The sequence below is a fragment of the Drosophila gunungcola genome, assembly GCF_025200985.1.
Source record: "Drosophila gunungcola strain Sukarami chromosome 3L unlocalized genomic scaffold, Dgunungcola_SK_2 000002F, whole genome shotgun sequence".
NCBI classification, from domain to species: Eukaryota; Metazoa; Arthropoda; class Insecta; order Diptera; family Drosophilidae; genus Drosophila; species Drosophila gunungcola.
In genome coordinates, this window is record NW_026453178.1 from 6768190 (window position 1) to 6791934 (window position 23745).

General features: G+C 36.2%; 3 protein-coding genes across 3 annotated transcripts; 1 reads left to right on the forward strand and 2 right to left on the reverse strand.

Moving 5' to 3' along the window:
* Positions 1-1167: 1167 nt before the first annotated feature.
* On the reverse strand, positions 1168-1928 carry LOC128257334 (uncharacterized). The gene is made up of 2 exons (XM_052988311.1): positions 1682-1928; positions 1168-1451 (listed from the first exon to the last, which is right to left on the reverse strand). The coding sequence occupies exons 1-2, from the start codon at positions 1752-1754 to the stop codon at positions 1186-1188; spliced, it is 339 nt and encodes a 112-aa protein (XP_052844271.1). The 5' UTR covers positions 1755-1928; the 3' UTR covers positions 1168-1185.
* An 819-nt stretch (positions 1929-2747) lies between these two features.
* On the reverse strand, positions 2748-22058 carry LOC128257329 (uncharacterized). The gene is made up of 7 exons (XM_052988302.1): positions 21529-22058; positions 14862-14941; positions 5018-5180; positions 4849-4956; positions 4480-4644; positions 4316-4416; positions 2748-3907 (listed from the first exon to the last, which is right to left on the reverse strand). The coding sequence occupies exons 3-7, from the start codon at positions 5130-5132 to the stop codon at positions 3446-3448; spliced, it is 951 nt and encodes a 316-aa protein (XP_052844262.1). The 5' UTR covers positions 5133-5180; positions 14862-14941; positions 21529-22058; the 3' UTR covers positions 2748-3445.
* A 448-nt stretch (positions 22059-22506) lies between these two features.
* Positions 22507-23695, forward strand: LOC128257331 (probable 28S ribosomal protein S26, mitochondrial). Its single transcript, XM_052988308.1, has 2 exons — positions 22507-22808; positions 23164-23695. The coding sequence occupies exons 1-2, from the start codon at positions 22600-22602 to the stop codon at positions 23630-23632; spliced, it is 678 nt and encodes a 225-aa protein (XP_052844268.1). The 5' UTR covers positions 22507-22599; the 3' UTR covers positions 23633-23695.
* Positions 23696-23745: the final 50 nt, after the last annotated feature.

The following is a 23745-nucleotide window of genomic DNA, read 5'->3' on the forward strand; positions in this document are numbered from 1 at the left end:
AAATAATGCAATTAACAACCGAGTCTTTATTTATCTTATTTTGGCTAAAAAGGTAAAGTAAAACATTTGTGACGAATGGTAGGAAAGTATTAGCATACCTTACGTATATTGTTTCCATATATATTTTTGTATGCAAACGTTTGTATCAATCAACTATAACCCATATACCTACAGGAACGATTAAATGATAACGGGGCGCAATGGAAATGGTGTGCACATCGTTAATTGATATTTCGGAAAATTCATCATACCACCCGTGGGCCCTGGGGGTATGACAAGGCAATTAGCCTTACTAACACACTCCCACGCCACATTTTTTTCGGGTTCCGTATGTCGGTGTTGTTGTTGCTGTTGCTTTTGATGTTGCTTTTTGGGTTGCGCTCTGAAATGAAAACTGCAGCGAAAGTCAGGACATGGAAAAAAGCGAAATTTTTTGCAGTCATCCCGAAAAGTGCAGCCCTGCAAAATCTCTCTCTCTCTCTCTCTCTATCTTTCTCTTTCTGCGGTTCGCGCTCCCTCTCACTCTATCTGAATGGCTTCCATCTCTGTCACTTGCAGACACAGACAGTGTGAGAATGGGATTTGCAATGGGGGCTCTGTTTTCTGTTTTGGGGAGTTGCCCTGGAGTTTGGGACTCTACTGTCTGGCTCCCATGCCCCAAAAACTCGGTTTCGAACTCCACCCGCAGAGTTGCTATGACAACCAACCGATATTCCAGAGTCCAGATTGGGTGTTGCCAAAACCCGGCCCTGAAAATACGAGCAAAATATCCAACTTCTCCCCCAAAGCGCAATGGGTCAGTGTACAATTATTTTGTCAAAAAAAAAAAATCAGTAAAGCGTAGGTTGTGGTGGGAGTTATAGGTGATAAATATTGGACTAGTAACATGTTACGTAACTTATTACAGAATTTATGATCGCCAATTAAAATATTTTAAATGTTTCTATCACAGGGAATCCACAAAACATACAGAAGTAAAATATGAACAGGACATGAATTTGAAATTTAAATATGTTGTTTATCAAGTAACATGCTAATTGAAAGTTGGTTTCTCCAATTGGTTAAACCTATCTTTTTGCACATCAGATATATTTATAAAGCTTTGATCAATATACGAAATTATTCAAGTATATCAGTAAAATACTCAATAAAATTTCCGTAAATAAATAAATTGTAATGTTTGGTTTATTTTCTTTGCGGTGTTCTCACTACTGGTGGTAATATGCCAAGGTAGCCACTACCCATGAAGATTTGCGGTTCAGCAGGGCCACTGCCATCCGGATTGGTCTTCCAAGTGATCGTGAGACAGGGCTCCCCCGCTTCGGGGTTCTTGGGGATTGTGATCTGGTAGTTCTTGGCATCTTCCGCCCTAATATTATGTTTAATAAAGAAAACTGGTCTCTGAACTGGCAGCAATTGTTGATGTGTTGTTTTCTGCTGAGTCGAATTCACTAAAAAGTGGACGTGATGTAATATAAATAAATATAGTAATTTTATTTAATTAATTTAACGTGTGATTTTATTATTTATGTTCTAAGCAGTTTATTATTTTGATTTCTATTTTAGGAAATAAAGTTGATAACGTTTAACATAGTGTATTATTTAAAACGTAGAATATTGAAGAAGTTTATTATCGAATTTTAAAAATAGCCTATATATTCCGCTTCGAATTTCAACTTACATGGCTGGCTCCATGCGCAGGCAATCAGTAGCGAACAGAAAGCCAGAAACTTGTGCAACGTCTCTGATTTCATAATTTATTTATATGTGGGCTATGTGGAAATATAAACAAATACTGTTTTTGTCTGGCTTCCTATACTAGATGCAGCAGTTCTGTATTATCTCCCGATGCCAAATACGTCCTCACTCCAAGCGGTCTTAGCTCAAACTGTTCGATCGCCTGAGAAGCTCGGGATTATTGGGCTCTCACTCTCCGGCACTATCTACCTGGTATTCACTGGGCTACTTATCAACTTTTCCTGAATGAACCCAATGTATTTGTAAACAAAGCTCAGCGCAGTGGCATCGATCCCAGATTCTGAATCGGGAGCTGATAACGGATTTTATATGTCTCTGAGAACAAAGGAAAAATCTCTGCACCAGTTTTTTATGGTGTCATCGATTGCTCAAGACAATTGGCACAATTAGGAAGATAGGCCCGAAAAATGTAAAATTTTTTTAAGTTAAAAAGTTGTTACTCGTTAGAGAAAAAAAAAAATTTGAAAAAATCCGCTGACAATCCACTATTATTTAAATGGGTTATATAAGGCTTTTTATATGCATACGGTTTTGACTTACAAATTTTAATGTTTGTTCATAATAATTTGCCCGTTTTAATATAAATTATATTTAATGCTTCAGTACTTAATTTATTTGTATTAAAAACTAGTCTCTGTTAAGCCTAACATTTTTGCTATTATGTAAACCTCGTGCTGTAAACTGCTTGAATGTGAACCGCTTGCATTTAGTATGCCAAGGAAAAATACTATACAAATAAAAACATAGAAGACCCGGCTTGTTCATCCAAGTTTCGAACCACGTCAAAAATCCGTGATTTGTGTTCACACAGTCTTCACAAAAAAATTATTTAAAAATAATTAATATTTAAATAATACAAAATAAGTATACCAAAAATTAATTCCTCCAATTCTATTAATTTTTAGCTTTTATTTATTATTTTCTTAGCTTACAAAGAAAAACATGAAACACATTTTTCAATTAAATTACAAAAAACTAATCAAACAAGCTTAGCAATTAATCTAAGTGTCTTTAATAGTGAAATCTTAGCGCAACAATTATTATTATCCTTTTATGTTGATTAACGCTTTCAAATTAAAGTATATCTAACAATAACATATAACTATCGAATCTATTTGAAACTCGCTCATTTTCGCCTTGACTTAAACTTAATTATAAATAACAACTTGTGTCGTTTTGATTTTTATGTATTTTACAAATGTTGCTTTATAATGCTTAGGCTTAGTTTGTTTCTGTTAGATATGAATATTGCAAATTAATTAAATGTAGGTTGGTTTTTCAGAGTTACACGATTTCGTGGATAATTCTTTCCAATGTGCGGGGGACTGGGCGGGGTCTCTAGGGCACTTGGGGAGGTATATTGATAATCAAATACTTCTGGGGAAATTCAATTCGAATTAAATACTCTTGCCTTGCCCGTGGACGGAAACCGTTGCTTACAGAAATATTGGCCAAGGCCAAATGAATAATATGCATCCTTCTTGGAAGACAAATGAAAATGAATTTTCAATTTGCAGTTTGGGAATTATCAATTAATTAATGACGGACACTTCAAAAAGATTCTAACCTTAATCTTGCTTTGTGTCCTCTTTTTTTGCTACTGTACACAGTCTTTGTATGTATATGTTTTTGTTTTTTTTCGTTTGCTGCTTGTTGAAGGGCTTAAATCTAGGCGGTTGAAACCATTTTACACCTCAGTGCTGTGCGTCTGAATGCGGACCTTCTTCACGCTTCCATTGCGCCGCATCGGTGGCGAACTGCCGGATCCGGAGTAGCCGGGATTTTGAATGCCCAACGTTGGATCTGGGCGGGGTCGAGGTTTTTTCAGACTCGATCGCAGTGGTGATCGCGTCACTGAGTCGAGGGTTGACCCATTGGAGACGCTGGTCACCGTGGTGCTCATGGAGGCCACACTGCCAGCCGTTCCCGCTCCATTCCGGATCCCACTGTACGGCTTCCCGGAGGCGTCCGTCACCGAAACGCCGTTGCGACTGCGCGGCTCCTTGAAGCCGGGATTGTTGAACGTGGTGGCACTGCCCGGAGATGCCGCATCCAGCGCCATTGTGGGATCTCCGCCGGGACTGCGCGAATAGATCACATCGTACAGGGCGGCAACGAACAGAGCGACGGTCAAAACAATCGCAACGATCTGTATAATAAATTGCAAAAAATTAATACAAGCATATAACAAATACAGTAGGCAATCAAAGGGCAAAACTTAAAACCTCTTACGTTGCATTCATAATTATAATTTCAAATTAACTTTTAACTTTAAATGGCCACCAAAAATTATAGTATTCAATAAGACTTCAACAATGTAAAAGAGAGTTTATTAAGAATAAAGATCTATGGTTACTGGTTCTATTTCATGGCAAGCTGCATATACCTATAATGTTCGGTTAAGCTTTGACCAATTAAGTGTAATCTACCAGTTTTAAATATTGTTAGTTAATTGCCAAAGAAAAAACTAAAAAAAAAAGGAAAGACTTTTTAAACCATCTAAGAGTACATCTGTAATTTCGCCCGATTGCTGTTCACGCAATTAACTATAAATCACCTGTATATAGAAGGAAATGCCCCGCGATATCTTGAAGCCATAGCGCTCCTGCTCATCAATTTGTAGAGCAAACAAAACCGTCGCTATGATAGCCAGTACACCTGGAAGAATGGCAATGAAATAATGTTTCTTTATCGCTTCTAGTCAAACCCATCCGCACTCACCTCCCAGCAACGCCAGCATTAACTTCACTATCACTAGAGTTGTATAGGGCAATACCACCTTCTCCCTAGATGAGATCATCGCGTGTTGAATGACCGACAGAATGCAGAAGATACCCAGCACAGCTGAGCTGCCAATGGCCAGAAGTCCACTGACAAAAACTGCATCTAAAATGGAAAATGGGTAAATTAATATTTATTTAAGACATAGCAATTGCAGCAATTGTAAACAAAGCTTGTTAACAGAGCTTAGCAATTGTCTTTTCTTTTATAATTATTTGTGGTTTTTGTTTAATAAAAATTTCCCATTTTGTCTTCTTTTGTAAGCAGCTAACTTTTAAAGCCCACCAACTAACAATTTTAGGTACTTACTGCTTAGCCTAAACTTGGATACATCGTTGCCGCACTTCTCGCGGTTATACGTCAATTGCTTGCAGACCTTAAACGGCCCGAAATAGCCTCGATCGAAGTCATAGCCGCCTGTTAAATGAAAAACGTATTAGATTAATCAAATTAAAAGTATTGTACGGTGTTCACTCACCCGATGGACTATCATAGTACCCCCAGATGGGTATGCCAATGGCCACAGATGCCAAGGCGAAGCATACAAACCCGAGACAGGTCACCCCAGCAGCATAAAGTGTCGACTTTGCCATGTTTTACTGTACAGCATAACGATAACAATGCAATTGAGATCCAACAAGCTAAAAAGAAAAACGAACAGACATTAGCATTCTTTTCAAACACTTTTATAAATAATGAAGAAATCATTATGCCAAATGATGTCAAATGGCTATTAACTTTGAACTACATTTGCCAATCCAAACGGAAAAAAAGTCATTGTCAAGCGCATTTGGAATGAGAACAAGACGATAAAGAAGCTTAGCTGTTGCCCGAAAATCTTCTTACATGCATTAGCAAATTTTCTTACAGGGGACCCACCCACATGACATACTACTTGCGCCTCGAAACACACTTTGTCATCCTCGCATCGAGCCGTGTTCTCATCACAAACAATTAGATCCCATTCATACATAAAGAGCTACTTGCCGTTGACCTTGAGATGGCATAAAAAAAAAGACCAAGAAAAAATTGCTTACGCAGAGAAAAATCCATCTTTGTGTGGGTTACATACGTATTTGTAACCAAAAGATACACAAAAGCTCGCAATTCAGTTTTTCTCTGTTTGCGTTTTTTCTGTAAGCGGATATCAGCCATAAACCGATTTCCTCTTACATGTAATTAAATGGCACTTTATAAAAAAAATTCTCGAGTATCTATATCTATAGCTACCCCTAAAGACAGACTCAACTTGAGGAATGCCAGTTATTTTTTGACAGCTCTCGGCTAATTGATGAGCTATTAAAGAGTGCGGTGCAAAAATAGCATTTAATAGGTAATTGCCATAACGATATCAACAGGGCGTATACGTATTTGCTAAAAAATATAAGTGAATTGGTGAATTGTGAGAAATATTGGAGTATAAAGATTGCATGTTAATAAGATACTTAAATACTGTGGCTATTAATGTTGATTAAGGTTATTAATTAATTATGAATATAGTATGAGGAATGTGATCCCACACTGGAACAGAAATTGCTTACGTCTTAAAACACAATATAGATTACTTGCTATGAAAATAAATACATCGTTTTCTTTAAAATGTTATTTATTTGTACTCACTTTAATCGCCATTACACAAATAAGTACAATTTTATACTCGATGAAACAAAACAGGGTCTAAGCAATATATTGACTAAAACTTTAAGCACAGTGCACTCGTATAAATCATAAATATTTTATTTCGTTTAACATTTACGTATTACATTTTCTCTAGCACCTATTTTATTCATTATAAGGGCCTTACAATCCTAATTTGTCTTGTGGAATCTTTTCCACGCATCAACTAGAGAACCTTACGGAGAATGTCTACTACCTTCATGCTAATAAACTTAACAACCTTCTCAATAAGCCACTCAACTTCCCAACTCCCCGCGTAGTAGCATAAATAATATCACAGTAAGTTGAGAGTCGTCAGTGACAGCGAGCGATCGCAGCGAGCATTGAAATGCCAGAAACTAGAAACTAGAGACACACTCAGTCACTGCCCGAGAAATCCAAAAGAATCCGAGACGAGGTTGCCTCATCTTGGTAACTGAATTGGAGTGGCGACTCCGATTTTGCCGATGTTTACCAGACGCTGTTTGTTGCTCTTAGCGGTAAACAGTCAGTCGAGGGAATGCAAAGGCGAATCTGGGGGCGGGGAATATGTGCCGTCCGTCTTAAATTACCCCAATGAATGCCGCTGATGGTTCTGCTTCTTGACTCGAATGTTGGCCAAGAGGAAGGCTCGAATTTGCTCGCTGAAATGGAACAGAGATTTCGAAAAGTTCTTTGGAGATTCGAGCCCAGATTAGAAAATCAAAAGTAAAAGCCATATACATTTTATAATATTGAAAGGGTAGTAGAGTAAATAAACTCAAAAGTATGTCAACTAACAATTTTACCAAGGTGCCATAGAATATTTAAAAAAATTTACAACAAATATTTAAATTGATAGTACCCAATCGATAAGTAAGTCAATTTTTCTTCCATTAATAATTTAAACTTAATAATTTTCTGAGATATTACAAATATTTATTAATAAAAACAAAAACAAAGATACAAATTTGGGCGATTGTATCTCTGGCTTAACTTTTCTCCAATTCTAGTTTTCTTTTTCAATCTACGAGTTCATTGTGTTCTATTCTTTTTGCTCCTCCCATTTCATTCTGCCACAACTTTGTTGTGGGGCTTACAAATGGCAGGTAACCTCCGAGTCGAAGCTCAGGCCAAAGTCAAAGTAAGAGCCAAATAAACAGCTAAAGCCAGGCCAAGTCAAAGTCAACGGAATGAACTTTTCTCAATTGTGTCACGATTTTCAACTTCTCTCTACTTCCTTTTCGATCCACCACAAAATAAAGACCCGTCGCGTGGCCTCTCTTATTTTTTGTCTTCAGCCTCCTTTTTGGCCATCAAATCGGTGATCGTGTGTAGGTGGTCGAAAAAACCGAGTGAGGGCCCAAAAAGCGGGGATCGGGATTGGGGACTGAGTTACGGAGCTCTGGCCATTTTGATTGCCCGGCTAAGCGCATGATTCAGAGGTGATGTGCATATGTTTTTATGATTTACACGCCGTGCGTTGGTGTCAAGAGAGAATGTACAGTAGACATGGTTTGAAACCAATATAAAAAATGCTGAAAATTTAATTGCAATAAAAAAGGCTTTAATTAGCTAATAAATATACAAATTTAGTAAGTAGATTGGGAAAAATATAAGTATTTTCTATATTAATTTATTTTTTAAAATTTTAACGCAAGACAATTAAAGCAATTTGGGCACATTATCTACCAAATTTTAATTTGTAGGATTTTGGTATACAATTTTTAACTTTTAGTTTTATTTAAAATGGTTCGCGGTAGAAAGGTTCTACTGTTGATGTCAGAAATCTTTGGGTGCTGCTTATTGAGTGGCCAACACGATCAAGCTGGCCAAGCTACCAAGTGTAATTGTCAGCGGGCCGCCCGAGCCAAGTCAACCATCGTAGACATTGCTACATCGTGTGGCAGCCACTTCATGTGGGTTTCCCGGGTCTTTCGGTCTTTCAACCTAAGCCATAATCATGAATCAAAACTTCAAAGAGAAAAAAGATCTTTTTATCTTCCTGAAATATAATGTTCTATTTTATAACCATTTCTGGTTTTAGATATTAACATTTTTTCCAGTTCATTTATCCCCAACTCAATTTACTTTTTGCATGTTTCTATATAAATACAGCAAAGTAAATTATTTTATACTTGAAACTAAGACGTAGTTGTTTAATATGTTTAATATGTAAGTACATATTAAACTCAAAAATCCTGAAAAGCAGTCATTGTCAATTGTCGTGCTTGGGACCCATTAATACCGACTTAGTCACTTCGATTCAACTTATCTCTGACACAACTATCAACTTAAAGTTCAACTCGAACTTTTCCATTAGCAATTCAAAACCGTCCGCAGCAACACAACCAAATCAATTAACTTGGGAAACGAAAGCCAGCCAAATAGAGCAATTTAACGCAGATCACAGTTAACTAAAAAAAAGAAAGGCCAACAACCTTCTGAGGACTGTCCACACCTAACCAATTCACTCCAGACCCATTAGCTTCACTCACTTAATCAACAGAATGCGCAAATTTTTCCCGACGAAGGGCCAACCTAGCGCAACCCAAATAAAAGGGAACTTAGACTAATGAAAAGTCGCTTTTCCGGGGAAATTGGGTCACCAGTGGGAAGCGAGGCAGCCGGACCAGGAACCCAGACGGGAAATTTACTTAAATTTGTCGGCCGGCTCGACTGGGATCGAATCGCACGCCTGCAAATCAAATGGAAAAACGTGTCGCGGACTCTCTAATGGTGCCCCTTACCTTTCCACCCCTCGGCTCACATTTCCTCACCTTCATTATCCACCTTTCTGCTATTGATTTTCACCCGAATTGCGGTTGGAATTGTTGTTTGATTTTAATACCCTGGAACCCAAATGTTATATTTTTAGATCTAAGGAAAAATAGTGCTCACATATATTTTTTATTTTTAGATCTTACCAGAAATAGTACTTATATGAACCTTTTTTTAGTTTGCAGAAAAAAAACCATGCAAATTTTTTTAATAATCAAACAAAAAATTACTTTCAAGACAATAAGTATATTAATTTAAAGAGACAAACAAAATTATCACATGAGTTATTAATATACAAAAATATTAATAGAGGATATCTTGAAGTTGATAGTTAAAAAAGCATTCAAAATCGTTGTTAGTTGGCAACGCGAGCTAAGAATTTTCGTGCTGTATTTTCTTTGCTTTGTTTATGTTTGGCCGCACTTGTTGCCATGGCAAAGTGCAAAACAGGCCACAACAGCTGAGGAAAAGTTTGTGCTGTTTCTGCCTCTGCTGTTGCCTTGGAAAACTGTGCAAAATTGGGCACAGTTGAAATGCAATTTGCTCCTTCTTTTTTTTTTGGCGTAGTAAATACACACTTTGCAAGCCAAAGTCAAGAGAGGTTAAAACATGTCTTAATCTAGTGACAGAACAGGTAACTAACGAAGTTAGTATTTATATTGTTGAATAAAATTGGTATGGTATTGGTTGGAAAAAACAATACATAAAAACACTTTTGCAAGTTTTGCGACTTTTTTTGTTCATATTATGAATATACGGTATTAAAAATATGGACTTTAACTTTTTAAATAAAATTTTATTTAAGCCTTAAGTCTTATTTAATTGATTGTGATTGTTTTACCTTTAAGTCTTCCCACAAAACAAGTATTTTCCTTCCTACCATCAACAGAAGTCTTGATTGAAAATCAAAATTTAGAACAGACAAGAGATATCCGCTTGGAAGCTAAATAGAAAGCAAATAAATAACTTCCGCTAGATAAGAAGATCTCAGAAGCTATTTATGAAGCTCCAATTTGTGGAGAGAAGACAGATTCCCAGGCCACCGAGCACAAAGAGCTTGCATGCTAATCTCTGTTCAAATACAATTTATAACTTGGGGCAAAAGAAACAACTCAGGTAGGTAGGATGGTCTTGGAAATGGGTCATACTTGTTTCTAGAAATGGAAATATGTTAGTCCAAGCTGTATTCATCTTCGTTGGCATCTTTCCTGCTGGGCTTATAATTGCTGTTCTTGTTTGATATGTGGTTAACACATTTCACTTTGGACTGCCAACGGAAACTCCCGTCTACTGTCTCTGTCTTGATCCCTATTTTCCACTCGCTTCTGTGTGAAGATTTTCACGTTTCGTTGAATTGTGAACAACTTTTACTTTGCTGCCGCTTCTTTAAACACTTCGTTTTTCTTTATTTGGGTGAAAGTTTCTGCTTGACAAAGGCCCTAGACGCAATCTATATGCTTGCGATCTCATTCGCTCCCACTTAGCCAAAAGTAGTTCAGTAAACTGTCAGCGTTTTTCTTCTTTTTCTATACTTTTCAGCTAGTATTTATCTATCGTTATGACAAGCGTGCAACATGCTGCAAGTGCGACAAGTTGTGCAAACAACAATCAAACTACCAACGCCTTCAAAAACTTGTTCGCCAGCCCTTACACTGAAAACACAACCACCAATTTTGTAAAAAAAAAAATTTGGAAACCTTTTAACCTTTAATGTTTATCCTATGCGTTTTCTGCTTAAATCTTGAAATCTGGTAAAAACTAATAAAGTAAAATTCGACCCACCTGAACATTTTTGAAGAATTAAAAATAATTTGTGTTTAAACAAAACTTCCGTGAAAACTCCAACATCATCTTTAGATGAGAGCAAAATTTTATTTATGGATGGCGATAAGTGTAAGAACAAACTATTTTTAGGTGTAGGCATCCCACAAAGTCCTACTGTTTCCCAACCCCTTTTCATATGTGTGTCAGACATTGTCATTAGGCAAAAGGGAGGAAAAGTGGGAAAGCGTATCCCGTTCCACTGCTGAAAACAGAGTGTTCTGTGACCAGCTGTTTGTGTCCCACTTTGTGTCTCTGTTCCATCTTTTCCACCATCTCATCCCCCCATCACATTTAACTGCCCCCACCCATGTCATGGTTGTTATGTTGTTGCATAGGTAAAACCGTTATTTACATAACATGTGCTGCCATTTACATGAAACGGTTAACCATCTTCTTTGGCCGAGTCAAACAATTAAGCATAATTGCCATGAGGCAGGCAGCAAAAAGGAAGGGTAGAATGGGGGCAAAGGGGCACAATTTGAGAATTTTTAGTCAGGTCTTAGGTATTACGTCTAAGAGGTGGGAAAACTTGAATTAACTCAACTTAGATACAAGTAAGGCTGTAAAACGGACAATTTTATGGGTATGGATAAATTTTGTTAAGTGTTTAGTAAATATACTCATTTGGATCCAAACTCTTCCAAAATAATCATAACCATAATCTGAAATGGTTAAAAACTTTGAGAAGTATTACAATTATTAAAAAAACTAGATCTTCATTATAATGTATAACAAAATAAAAGCTTTTAGTTTGGGCTAAAATTGCTAAACACTCAATTTGATTTTATAGTTTTTAGCATTTTAAATCTATATCGTATATGTATTTATTGAAATAAATATCGAACTAACAGAATTGGAGCATATGTACATATTTGTTTCTTAACAAAGTAGGCCCGATTTTAACTAATTCTAAAGATATCTAAAGTTGAGCTAATGTTATGAAGTGTAACTCAATTAGATCCGCTTTAATTGCCACCCAAGGCGATACTAACACGTTCTGCATTAATATGATGGCCCATTGTCGTCTATTCATTAAATTAGCTTGTGCTAATTTCTCGCTTGATACGGCAAAAGTCACACGAAGAGTCAATAGAAGCGGACAGATTGAGGGATAGAGTTGCAGGGGTTTGGGGATCGGGGATCGGGCCGGGGATATGCCTCGGTCGATTCAATAAAGTCATTAGCTAAAGTAGCCAATGCATTGGGGACGTTCGCCGGTCCATGATGAGAGCAGAATGGAGCGGGTTGCAGCTCACTGACTTGGCAAATGGAAAGTGCAACCAGGCAGTGGCTGATGCTACTCCTGCACTCGAAAAAATTGTCTTGATAGGACAATTAAGAATTTAGAATTAGAATTTATGATCAAATATTCGAATATATTTGTGAACTTAAGTACTGGGCATTGCGCTAAAAACACTTACAAAAAATTATTTTATTTAATTTGACAAAATCTCAATTATCTAGACCTAAATTATTTCTCAGCCTTAATTGTGTGCACTTTAAAACTATATTAATATTTTTCTCAGTGTGTTGCTGCTGTTGCTGCTGTTGCTGATGTAGCTTCTGCCCATGTTGCTGCTGTTCATGTTGCTGATGTTGCAAGAACGACTCATGTGCATGTATGTGCGCATTGTTAATGGCCGCCGCTGTCAGTTAATAATTCTGCGTGCCGCTCTGCACGCCCCAAGGCGTTGCCAACTAACTAACTAGCTAACCAACTCCCAAAGATGGTCCGTTATCTGGCCGAAAGGCGATTTATAGCCCAGAAAAGGAAGTAATTGCCATTTATCTATTTGAACTTGGTTTAAGGCAAGCTGTTGGTAAAATTATAGGCGTTTGAACTAAATGTTTGGACTTCATTTGAAAAAAAAATCATCATATCAAATACCTTGTAGATTACAATAAAAATTTCAATACAATTGCAATTATAACAATATAATTTATAATTGATAAATATGTATAAAAAAACTAATTTGATAAAGTTACTGAACCAAGTTTATACGCTTTCTTTTAAAATATTCCAAAGAATAAAGTTATTTTTTACTATGAACACGCGATTAAGAGATTAATTATTTGTAATAGAGAAATTAACCAAGATGACTCATGAATTAACAAACTAATATTAATTAAACCCCAAATAATTTATGAATTAACTAAGTGAAAAATGTATAGACATTTTTAAGATAATTGAATCAAATGTTATACCGATTTACCAACATGTATAAGCAGATAAGTTCCGATTTCTTTTCTTTTCTTTTCTCTTCTTTCTTTTTTTCCTTTAGAAAACCAACGAATTCGATCTTTACTTTATTTATTCGCTTTAATTTACTCGATGCCCTGCTAGACCTTTTCCTGCTTTATCAGATTTATTCAACATTGCAACTTCACACCAATAAATAAATAAATAAACAGAACAGAACAGAACATAAATGCCTGGTACGAGCAGCTCCCAGGGGCTCCACAAACTGCTCAGATGGATGAAATGGCCAACTGGCACTCAAGTGTGTCTGGATTTGGATTTGGGTTTGGGTTTTCACGGGGGAAACTGCTCACCGATGCAGTCGATAAATCACGTGCGCTGCTCATCTCAAACGGCGATTGTGATTGTGTCAGCCGTGGCAACGGCAAAATTAAAATGCTGTTGCCATGGCTCGGACTTTTTGGTTGGCTAATTAAATAGGCAAATGTTTTGGTTATAGCTTTTCCTTTAGCCAACTAATTAACCATTAAAATCAAGTCAGTGAAGAAAAGTACTTCCGGAAAAGTAAGTGTCATAAAGCGGGGGCCATCAACCTTAAAAGATTAGTAAAAGGTACGTTTCCCCTACATATTCAAGTACTTTTTAAGAACTTTGTATTTAAAGTATTATTCACACAAACATAATTATTAAGTATTTATTATTTGAAAGGTTGACAGACGAATAACTGAAAGTATAAACTATTCATAAATTTCCCCAAGCATCCCACGCAACAATTGTCTAGCAAACAAGTTTCTCTCATATGCAGATAAATATATATATTTCCATGAAATCCCACATCAAAATGGAATTAACATTATGTTAATCAGTCGCAGATATTGTTGAAAAACAAGTTTTCATTGTCTGTAATGACGGGGAAGCCAAAGGTTAGCAAAAAGAAAAGCCTCTAATGAGGCGGCCGCAAATACTTCAAACGTAACTTGAGAATTTCTAGCTCGATTAAATAGGCATTCAATACGCATGCTCAAATGTATGTTTCAGTTGAGTCATGCGAATATTGTTGATCGTCTTTTGGCCGCTGCCCTTTTAATGTAATTTAATTTGTGCCTCATTCCAGTTGTCAGTTATTGAACCGGTTGCTGTTGTCTTTTCCCCATCGGCTCACACCCATTCATTAATTTTTTTATGATTGTATTACTCAGTGCTTTAGAGTTCAAGGGTGTATTGCACCAATAATAAATTTGTTAAAAATAATGTAATTGGAATAAAAATGATTATATTTAAAGAAACATATATAAAATATATATATATAATAAATAAAAATTTACAAGTAATAATAAATCAACCGAGCAAACGGTATCTTATTGTCTTAATATCAGTTTATGTTCTTTGTCTTCGTTTTTAGGTATTTAAATTACATTTATGCACAAACAGTGCTTCTTCTTTTAATTTTTGTTGTTTGAGGTCCACGCGGCGTATACTTTATGTCATCATTTAATTATGTTGCAAAACAAGTTACATTTCTTTCGCCTCATTCGCATAAATGTGCGTAAAAATTAAAATGAATGAGAATTGAAAAATGTGCCGAAAAAGAAGACAGAAGCAGTATCAGGCGCGGTTCAGGTTAACAACCTTGACCGCGAATTTTTATGAGACAGTAGAGTGGGGAACATTCTTTTATTTGACTTTTCTTAGTACGGAATTTAAGCTGAGTCGGCAAATATTTTGTTTTCTCAGTAAAGAAACCGATAAAAACATTCGGGAACTTTATTATTCGTAAGAACAGCTTTAAGACTTGGATGGGAGTTAAATTTTAAAATTATTTGTTCCAAGCTGATTAAAGTTGACCCCAAAAATTTGGTATAAACAATTTTTAAATACTTACCTTTAACTAATTTTATAAATCCATTTTAATCAAGCAATCTTTAATTTTTCTTCTGCTACAATCCATGACTCAGGGAATATCTGAAAGGTGCAGCAAATACAAATAATAGATTAGAACAAAGTTGTACGCAATATTTAAAGACAATAAACCAGAATGATTTCTTGGAATTATCGACTCATATGTGGATAAAGTGACACATTGGTCGTTCTTAACATGTAGTTTAAAAAAGTTTAAGGAATTGAGGAAACTACCCAATAAATGATAGTTTTAACTGTAGTTAAAATCATCTTACCAAAAAGATTAAATTTTCCTACAATAAATAAAGAAAATACATTCTTATCTGCTATTATCATCTGGAACTTTATTATTTGCTAATAAGAATATTATTTCCCATTAAATCGAAGGTCGGTAATCACTTCCCTTAATTAAAAGGTAAACTCATAACGCAACTTAACTAACAACCATTACTTAAACTCTTATCAAAAAAAGGGGAAAAGGGGCTAGCAATCGTGCCTGGAATCGCCGAGTTAAAATTGCATGACAATTACCCCAGAGACCCGGAGAGCCGGGCAAGAAAACTTTAACGAAATTTGTATGCCAGTTGCGCAGCAATGACAATGGTTAATGGAACCCCTTCGCAACTGTCCACCTCACCGCCCCTGCCACAAAATTGCGTGAATCACGTTAGTCAGCGGCGTGACAATGGGTGAAAAGCAATCAAAAGTACTTAAAAACCTTACTGAAAGTTGACAAGCAACCAAACAATTTGAAACAGCTTGGTTGATGGCTTTCTAATTTCCTCATGTTTCTTCTCCTTTTGGGTTGGGCAAAAAAAACACTTTAATTAGAGACTTGAAGTGCAGCTGTATTATAATTGACCCCCAAACAAAAGTTGAAAGCCAGGCGGGCAAATTGTTGTCTCTTTTTGTGGTTTCTTTGTGTAAGTTTTGTGTTATGCAAGTTGGACAAAAAGAGAATTCAGAATATTTTGATCAATTTAAGTCGAAGCATTTCGTAATCGGAGTACCATTAATTAAATGAAAATTGATTGGCCAGTAGATGCATAAAAAGATTTATGTCCATTTTCAATAAATTTAATAAAAATCTGAATTCATTTATCAGACTCAATTGTAATTGCTAGAAATCACATAAAACGGTAAAACAATTAACTTTAGAAGTAAAGTAAACTTTGTCAGCATTGCATGTTAAAAAGTTATAAAACCGCATTTTACTTAAATCCGCACTTCCCAAATTATCATTTTTAAAAAGGAAGACGAGAATTATAATTTCGAAAGAGGGTTTTTAATTAATGTAGGTTTTAATTACTATCATTACAAACAAGTTGTTTTTAACTAAGCAAGCAAGCATTCTGTTAGTTTTTTTTCATTGATGTTTTTAGAACAAAGTCTTTATAAGTTTCTTCGGAAAAATAAATTAGGTTTCTACATATTTAATCACATTGGTTTTGATTTAAATATCATTTCCGAAGACCTCTATATCTTTTTTAAATTTGCAATAAATGCACATGCTAAGTGGTTTGGTTGGACACTGCCAGCGCGATTTTCCAACAATTTTTCTCTTCATATCTAAATGTTTTCAGAAAAATAGCCAATAGTTTTGGCAGTCCATTAAGTTTAGTTAACAATAATTTTGACCAAGTTGAGTGCTGCACTTTCGCTGAAAGCCTCACCCCGTTTAATTGGCAACAAAAGCTTCCGTCTAGGGGAAGCTCGCTTTTTCATCTAATTTCCTGTTCGACATAGGGCAAATGCAGTTTCAATTTCGGTTCAATGCAGCGGGAACTCCCCTCTCGTACACTCAAAAAAAAAAAAAAAACAATGTAGAACAATAAATGGATACACGTAATCAAAGTTAAAGCAAAACATGTACAAAAGAATCGCTGAACCGCAACCTCCCTCGAAAAAAGAGACGGCCAGCAGTGCACTTAAATAGCTGCATAAATTTCAATTAAAATGCAGCAAAATAAGAAAGAAATAACAACAAGATATAAAACCGCTTTGGGCTAACTTCAAGGGAATGGACCCTGTAGAAGATGAAGAAAACCATTCCAAACTCAATTAATAGGGCACTTAATTACGCAGTCAAAGTGTGCAAATGTGAGAGCATGAGAAAGAGAAAGGGAGAGCCATAGAACGTTTGCAAGAGAGAATGCCATAAGACAATTTGCATAAGACAAGCTTAAGTTTGGATTGACCATGAAGCTGACTGCGCAGCCAATGCAAGATTACTGTGAAAATAATGTACCGTCTTCCAAACATTTTTTGCATAAGAACAATTTTGAAAGAAACTTTAAATGCTATAAATAAGAAAAATCAATTTAAAAGCAATTTAATGAAAAATGTTTACAACTTAACTTTTTGATTGATGATTATTACAGAATAAATTTTATTATTTCCTATTTAAAAAAAAATTAAAAAAAACTTAAAAAAAACTTACATATATACGTAATTTAATAAATAATTTGTTATTTTCTAGTGATTTTAAATAGCCGCTAGTAAATTATGCAATATGGAAAATTACGAAATAAAATGATAACTTTATTAAACAGAAGTATTGGTTCTCAGATTATAAAATTATATTTAAGTGGAAGTATTTATGATTTAAGGTCTACATCGAGATCCACTGTTCTATAGACAAGGTATGTGGCATGTGACCCATGCGTTAGCTCTCTCTCTCTCTCTCTAACCGTGTTGCTCTCTCGCTCTTGGCAATGCACAAAAAGCTGACCACGCAAGTGTAACATAGCCAGTTGTTGTTGCGGCTGCTGTTGCGTCTGCGCTGTTGTTGCTTTTTTCCAATGTTATTTGGCCACTCAACCAAAGCTCCCCACTTCCCACTGTCATTTCTCCCCGCCCCTTAAAACCACTCCCCCCGCCTCTTTCAGCCACTCAACGCAATGCCGTCGACCTGCCCACATTATGTAAAAACTGAAAAATCCGATAGGCGTGGTCGCCAAACAACACATGAAAATTCTTTTACACGCATGCAACCTTAAAATTGTTTATTTTTTTTTTTATAATACAATTTACATAAAAGGAGGAAAAAGCGCATCACGCCTTTAACAAAAGTTTGTTTCTACCTGTATTTAGCTATCTAACTATATAGTATTTGATTTAGCATTTTTTTGGTTTAATATTGGATGAAAATAAATAAACTTTTCTAAACGAATGCATTTATATTTCTTATTTTATAGAAATTTTATGACATAAAAAGAATTTTGTTTTCAAAATTGTTTAGTGCATTACGTTCTTACCATTTTTAAAAATTTTTTTCTGTGCATTTACAAAAACAATAAGAAGAAGAACAATAACAACGACCAGTTTTTGGGGCCTAACGGTGCTTAACGTCACCTACTTTTCATTTTGGATTTTGGTTTCTGTTTTTTGGTAGTTAAAATACCTTTTCTTATACATATGTATGTGCGTATTTGCTCCTCTAACTGTTAAAACCGGTTTTCTTTTTTTGTTTTTCTTCAAGTTTTCGGGCATTGAAAACGAAATTTATTTTGAAATTATGTTAAGAGAAGAAATTGAGAGGAGAAAAGGTAGACCCGTGGAGTTTTGACCGAGTTTTCATTTCGTTGACACTTGAGAAAAAAATTATCTTGTTTTCTTTTAATTATAATTATTATTATTAGAACTCAAATATATGTAATTTTTTATTATTAAGTGTATTTTTTCATAAGTTTAACAAAATGTCAGAACCATTGTAAATTAACTTGTTATTTAACTTTGAATTCAACTTAAAATGTAACCCATATCAGATCAAACAGCATTTGCATATTTTAGCCATAAGCCATATACTCGTAACACTCCCCGAACATGATAAGTTACTTGAGAGATAAGACATCCAAACGTGACCATCACGAATGGAGAAAAAGAATAAGAAGAAAAATAATACATGAATACGAAACCAAAACGTTATAAAGTCTGGTAAAAAACCCGTGCCAGGGTCAACTCAAGTCAATTCTTGTAATAAACCCAATATAAAACTATGAGGAATATGCATATGACTTGATCATCTTTTATATGACACAAAAACTAAAACTAAAAAATCCGAGCAATATACAAATGCCTTTTTTTCGTTTCTAGATTCCTATCTTTATTTATTCTTGGCTTTTTATGACGACCATATTGCATTAGTTTATGGAAATCTTTTGTTATTTATCTAGGAATATTTTTTGAAGAAAGAAAAACAGTTACATTATTTCAAGTAAAGATTTGATAGTGAATTAAAGCTAAGAAACATTTTAACGAGTAAGGTAATTTTCTTTGTCATCGTATAAATAATTTTATTTTTATTATTTTTAATGTGCAGCCTAAAATAAACGGAAAATACTTGGTTCGCTTTTTCAATTTTCGCTTACTCATTGATCCCTTATTGGCGTCGCAATACATAAAATGTTGCTCCAAAAATAAACTTAAAGGCAAAAACTTGGCGTGCCCCAGGAAGTTTTTATTATCCCAGTTTTATGAGCCCGTAAAACGCTTCATCGGCTGGCTGACTACTGTTCCCTTGACTAAGAATAAAACATTTTTTCAAGCAGGCCAACACTTTTGCTTACTTGTGCTTCGGCTAATTTTACGTAAGCATATCCCACCTCAAATGTCCCAATTTCCTTCCCCTAACTTGACTTTTCCGCTGCTTAATAGGACAACTCAGTCAGGATTAGGTCACATGGGCTGCACCCACTTTCCGTTGGCCAAAAAGGTTAAGTTGGTAATTAAATTTGAGGTCAGTTCTTTAGACGGCTATCTAAATGTGGAAGGTTCCTGCCTTTGTTGTCGAGTTTGCTAAAAGCTTTTATCTGCGAGTAGGAAATGTAATGAATTCCCTTGCGTGTCAGATTGTCATCATTTGCCTGAGATCATCAGAAGGGAGTAGTAAATATAGTTTGTCAATCTTTCGCTTGGTTGAGCGCTTTGATGGAAGGCTAAGATGGTTACAAAAAATCATGCCAGTAACCAGGAAAAAAACTTCTAATGAAGGGATTTTCTTAAGTGCTCCCAAGACCAATTTTCTCTGTTGCCTTTGGACCTTAGAATGTGATTTTTTACTTGATAACCGGTTTTTTGTGGTGATTTTAAGCTTAATGATGTCAGCACCTGGAGTTGTTGACTTTATATGTTTAACCTTTATTAACTTTGAGCCAATTTCAAGCGCTTTTATAAAGTTATTAAGAAATTTTAGATATGTACACAGTACATATATATTCTAATTAGAACAAAGTAAACAAACATTTTAAATGGAACTTAAATCTGCGCTTCAATGGTTCGAAAATTTTAAATCATGTATTACAAATATTAATATCAAGTACATCTTTGCTTCTAAAATGGTTGAGAAGTTTAATTTTTAATTTCAGGCCTCACGATATGCTGTTGTTTGCCTGCTTCAAAATGTTAATTAAGTGCAAAACTGCACTGCGACATTCTGTGACAATTATTTTGTTTTCCAACTTCCAACGATGGTAAGAAGAAGAGGTGTAGTTTTTCTTAATTGCTTCACAACATTTGCTAATTAGGTTTTACAGTTGGGGAAACTCTTATCAGAATTTGCGAATTCCCTCAAAACACAGTGAAAAAGTTTGCATATTTAAGTTGAAGTCAAAGCCCCCTCTGCCGGATTTCTCCCTATAGTCAACACCTGCTGAGCTGCCGTGACTGAAAGTCATTTAAACTGTTTCACTTGCTGAAGTTGTTGCTGCTGCTAGCATAATTATTTTTGTACATTTTTTGTTTAGGTTTTCATACTGGTAAATAAATTTGCAAGCAGATTTTACACTTGCAGAGTCGTTCAAGGCGAGACTTTTGACTTTTGCGTCGTGTAGTGCAGTGCCCTGAAGTTGTAAATCTTTTTTGGAATTTCAAATGAGCTTTGTTGATAAGCCAAACGGGGTTATGTTGGTGGGAAAATTGTTAGCGGTTGGCAAAGAATATTGCAGGTTTAAAAGGAGTCTTGGATATACATAACTTATCGTTAGACTGAGTTCAGTAAACTGGGGAAGGCTATAAAAATAGCTCGACTGTTAAGAAAATCCATAGTGCCATCGTGCAATGATTTCCCGTTCTTGTATCTAGTGTATCGAAGCCCATCTGTATCACGATCCCAGATATCAAGATATCAAATCTCATTCCATAATCAACAGATTTATATCTCAGCAAACAATTCTGGGGAGAATGTGCAAGAAAAGAGATCGAATCATTGAATAAGCAGGATAAGATCGTTTACTTTATCGATACACGGCTAAATTTTATACAATTTCTTGACTTTTCAAAGTTATTTAAGGTTAAGGTTAAGGATTTAATGTGATAAACACGTTTCCTATTTAATGTTTATTCCAAAATTGTAAGTCCAAAATATATAATTTTTAAACTATGCTTAGCATTTTAATTCTTCAAGACTTTAAAGCAATATTTATGCAGTATACACTACTTAATAGAATGGAAGAAAAATTTAAAGTTAAATAAAACTTGATTTATTTAACTGATAAGCAAAATTAACCATATTTCTAATATTGTTAAGCTCAACAATCCTATTGCGACACCCCATTTGAGACAATATTTACAGTCCAACCAGCGCGAATTCCCATTCCAATCAGAGGTAAACAAAAATCAAAAGCGACAATATCAAAAAAATGCCAACAAACCTGTACGAGTTGTTCGCTGCTGCTGCGCTGCCGCTGCCGACGTCGACGTCGACGCCAAGAACTTCGTCTTGAAAGCTCTCAGGCGGAGTTGTTGTTGTTGCTACTGCTGCCTTTTTGCATGTGCAAAACCGTGAGAGCAAAAGAGAGGGAGATGTGGAGCCCACTAATACACGCGCGATTTGACAGGTAAGCGAAACACGTCGCAAAGAGAAGAAGAAGAAGCAGTAATGAATGATCGTCGCTTTAACTTTTCGTTTGCGTTGGTATGCGTGTGTGCATTTCTGGGAGTTAACTTATAACACTTTTTAGCCTTGGAATTTCTAAAATTAATAATGCACATTCCACTCAGGTTTTAACTTCTTTTACTTATGAATATTCCACACTATTCACACACACACTTGTGAGGCGCGCCGGCTGCGCAGGCGACTTTTGTTTTAAGTTAACCCACGTACAACTTAAACCACGGAAAAGCGGAGGGTCTCGAATTTTAATGCAACCAGCGCGGCGATATACAAGTGAATGAGCAGTTACTTTTCGTACCTTCCCGTAAAGTTCACCTGGCGGGAAAAGCTTTTAAGCCCGAGCTCAGCGCAGCGCAAGGGTGAGAAATGCGCTAACGCGTAGAATATCTGGCTATTTTAACGACAAATTTGGCTGTTTCTTAACACTAGATTGACTCACTTAAATTACTTTCTTGAATAGATAAAATTTTATTTGTGCTACGTTTTATTCTAATTGTAAGGTAACTAGCAATAGCAATACATCGTACATAATTCTAAGAAAACCAATTCTTAAAACCATATTTTGCATTTTCTATTTAGCATGCCAATATATAAGAAAACCATCCTAAGCTATGCTTAAAAAATTGAAAGAAAAACATTACTCATTAATTGAAATATTATATTTTTGTAGTTTCCCCCTATTGCTATATCTAGTTTTGGCTAAATCGGCCAGCACTAACAGATCTTTCAATCGAACTTTATGGAACTAGTTCATCATTAACAGAGTTGCACAACAGTTCAGCAACGAAAAAAGTAGAAATTAATATTCCTTAATTAAACTGCTTAAATAATGCTGCGTGCCGGCTGCCAACTGCTGACGCAGTCCTCCCTTCCCGCCGGAAAGACGGGCGGCAACAGTTTCGCCCTGGAGTTCGTCCGTTGGCGCCGGAAGCCGCGTTGGCTGCCGGTGGCCAAAAGCAAGATGTTCCGCGTGCCCGAGCGCAAGAAGCAGACGGAGGAGGAGCGCACGGAGCTGATGAGGCTCCACAACCAATACAAGTACGTGGATACATCCATGTAATCACAGTTTCTTTAGCTGGGGAAGTTACCCCGCAATCCCCGACAGAGACACCTCATCTACCAAATGGTTAATATGTAACAAGCTATAGAACCTATCTTCAGGTTCCGTAATCCTTGTGAACACAGATTCTTGAGTGCTTATAAAGCTATCCAGTAATTCCCGCCAGAGACTCCTTATTAATAACTCCACAAAGGTTGACATGGGCAAAACCAATTTTCCATTATCTATGTAACCACAGATTCTCAAACTGAAAAACATACCCAACAATACTTTCTAAAGACCCTTTAACTTTCAAAAGAATACCAAGTTTTCAATAGAACATTTATATTCCAGAACCCAGCTCCGCTCAGTGCGTCAGTTTCTCAGGGAAGAAGTCGTCCGCCATGAGGAAACCTCGACCGCGGACCACATCGTGCTCACTCCCGAACAGGAAGAGGCTGAGTTCCAGAAGTGCCTGGACGCCAATGCAGCCTGGAATGCGACAATTGCCAAGGAGCGGGATCAACGTTTGGCCAAGGAGCGCGAGGAGAAAGTGGCCTATGTTCAGGAGCGACTGGATGCACGACAGGTGCGCGAAGAGGAGCGCAAGGAGCAGGCCAACCAGCGGGTTCTGCTCGAGATCGAGCGCTCCAAGACGTACATTACCAAGGAAACCTTGGACGCAGCCATCGAGACCGCCTTGGCCAATCCCGTGGACCACAACTTCGCCATTGATCTGGCCGGAAATCTTTACCAGGGGCGCAGCACCTCACAGCTCCCAGATGCTAGTCCCGAGCCCAACCAGCAAGTCTTGAGTAATTAATTGATTGTCTTAGTTTGTTGTTATATTAAAAATGCTTTTTAGCTTAAAATGGTATCTAACGAACTCGATCGAATCATTACTAGTAATTTTAAAATAGCAAACAGGACCCTAAA

Excerpts from the sequence above, each read along its gene's own strand:
- LOC128257331 (XM_052988308.1), top strand. The coding sequence starts at position 22,600 with ATGCTGCGTGCCGGCTGCCAACTGCTGACGCAGTCCTCCCTTCCCGCC. Across the intron at positions 22,809-23,163 it reads AGGCTCCACAACCAATACAA|AACCCAGCTCCGCTCAGTGC; the intron begins GTACGTGGATAC and ends TTTATATTCCAG.
- LOC128257334 (XM_052988311.1), bottom strand. The coding sequence starts at position 1,754 with ATGAAATCAGAGACGTTGCACAAGTTTCTGGCTTTCTGTTCGCTACTG. Across the intron at positions 1,452-1,681 it reads CTGCGCATGGAGCCAGCCAT|TGAATTCGACTCAGCAGAAA; the intron begins GTAAGTTGAAAT and ends TCCACTTTTTAG.
- LOC128257329 (XM_052988302.1), bottom strand. The coding sequence starts at position 5,132 with ATGGCAAAGTCGACACTTTATGCTGCTGGGGTGACCTGTCTCGGGTTT. Across the intron at positions 4,645-4,848 it reads ATCCAAGTTTAGGCTAAGCA|ATGCAGTTTTTGTCAGTGGA; the intron begins GTAAGTACCTAA and ends TTTCCATTTTAG. Across the intron at positions 3,908-4,315 it reads GCATTTCCTTCTATATACAG|ATCGTTGCGATTGTTTTGAC; the intron begins GTGATTTATAGT and ends TTTATTATACAG.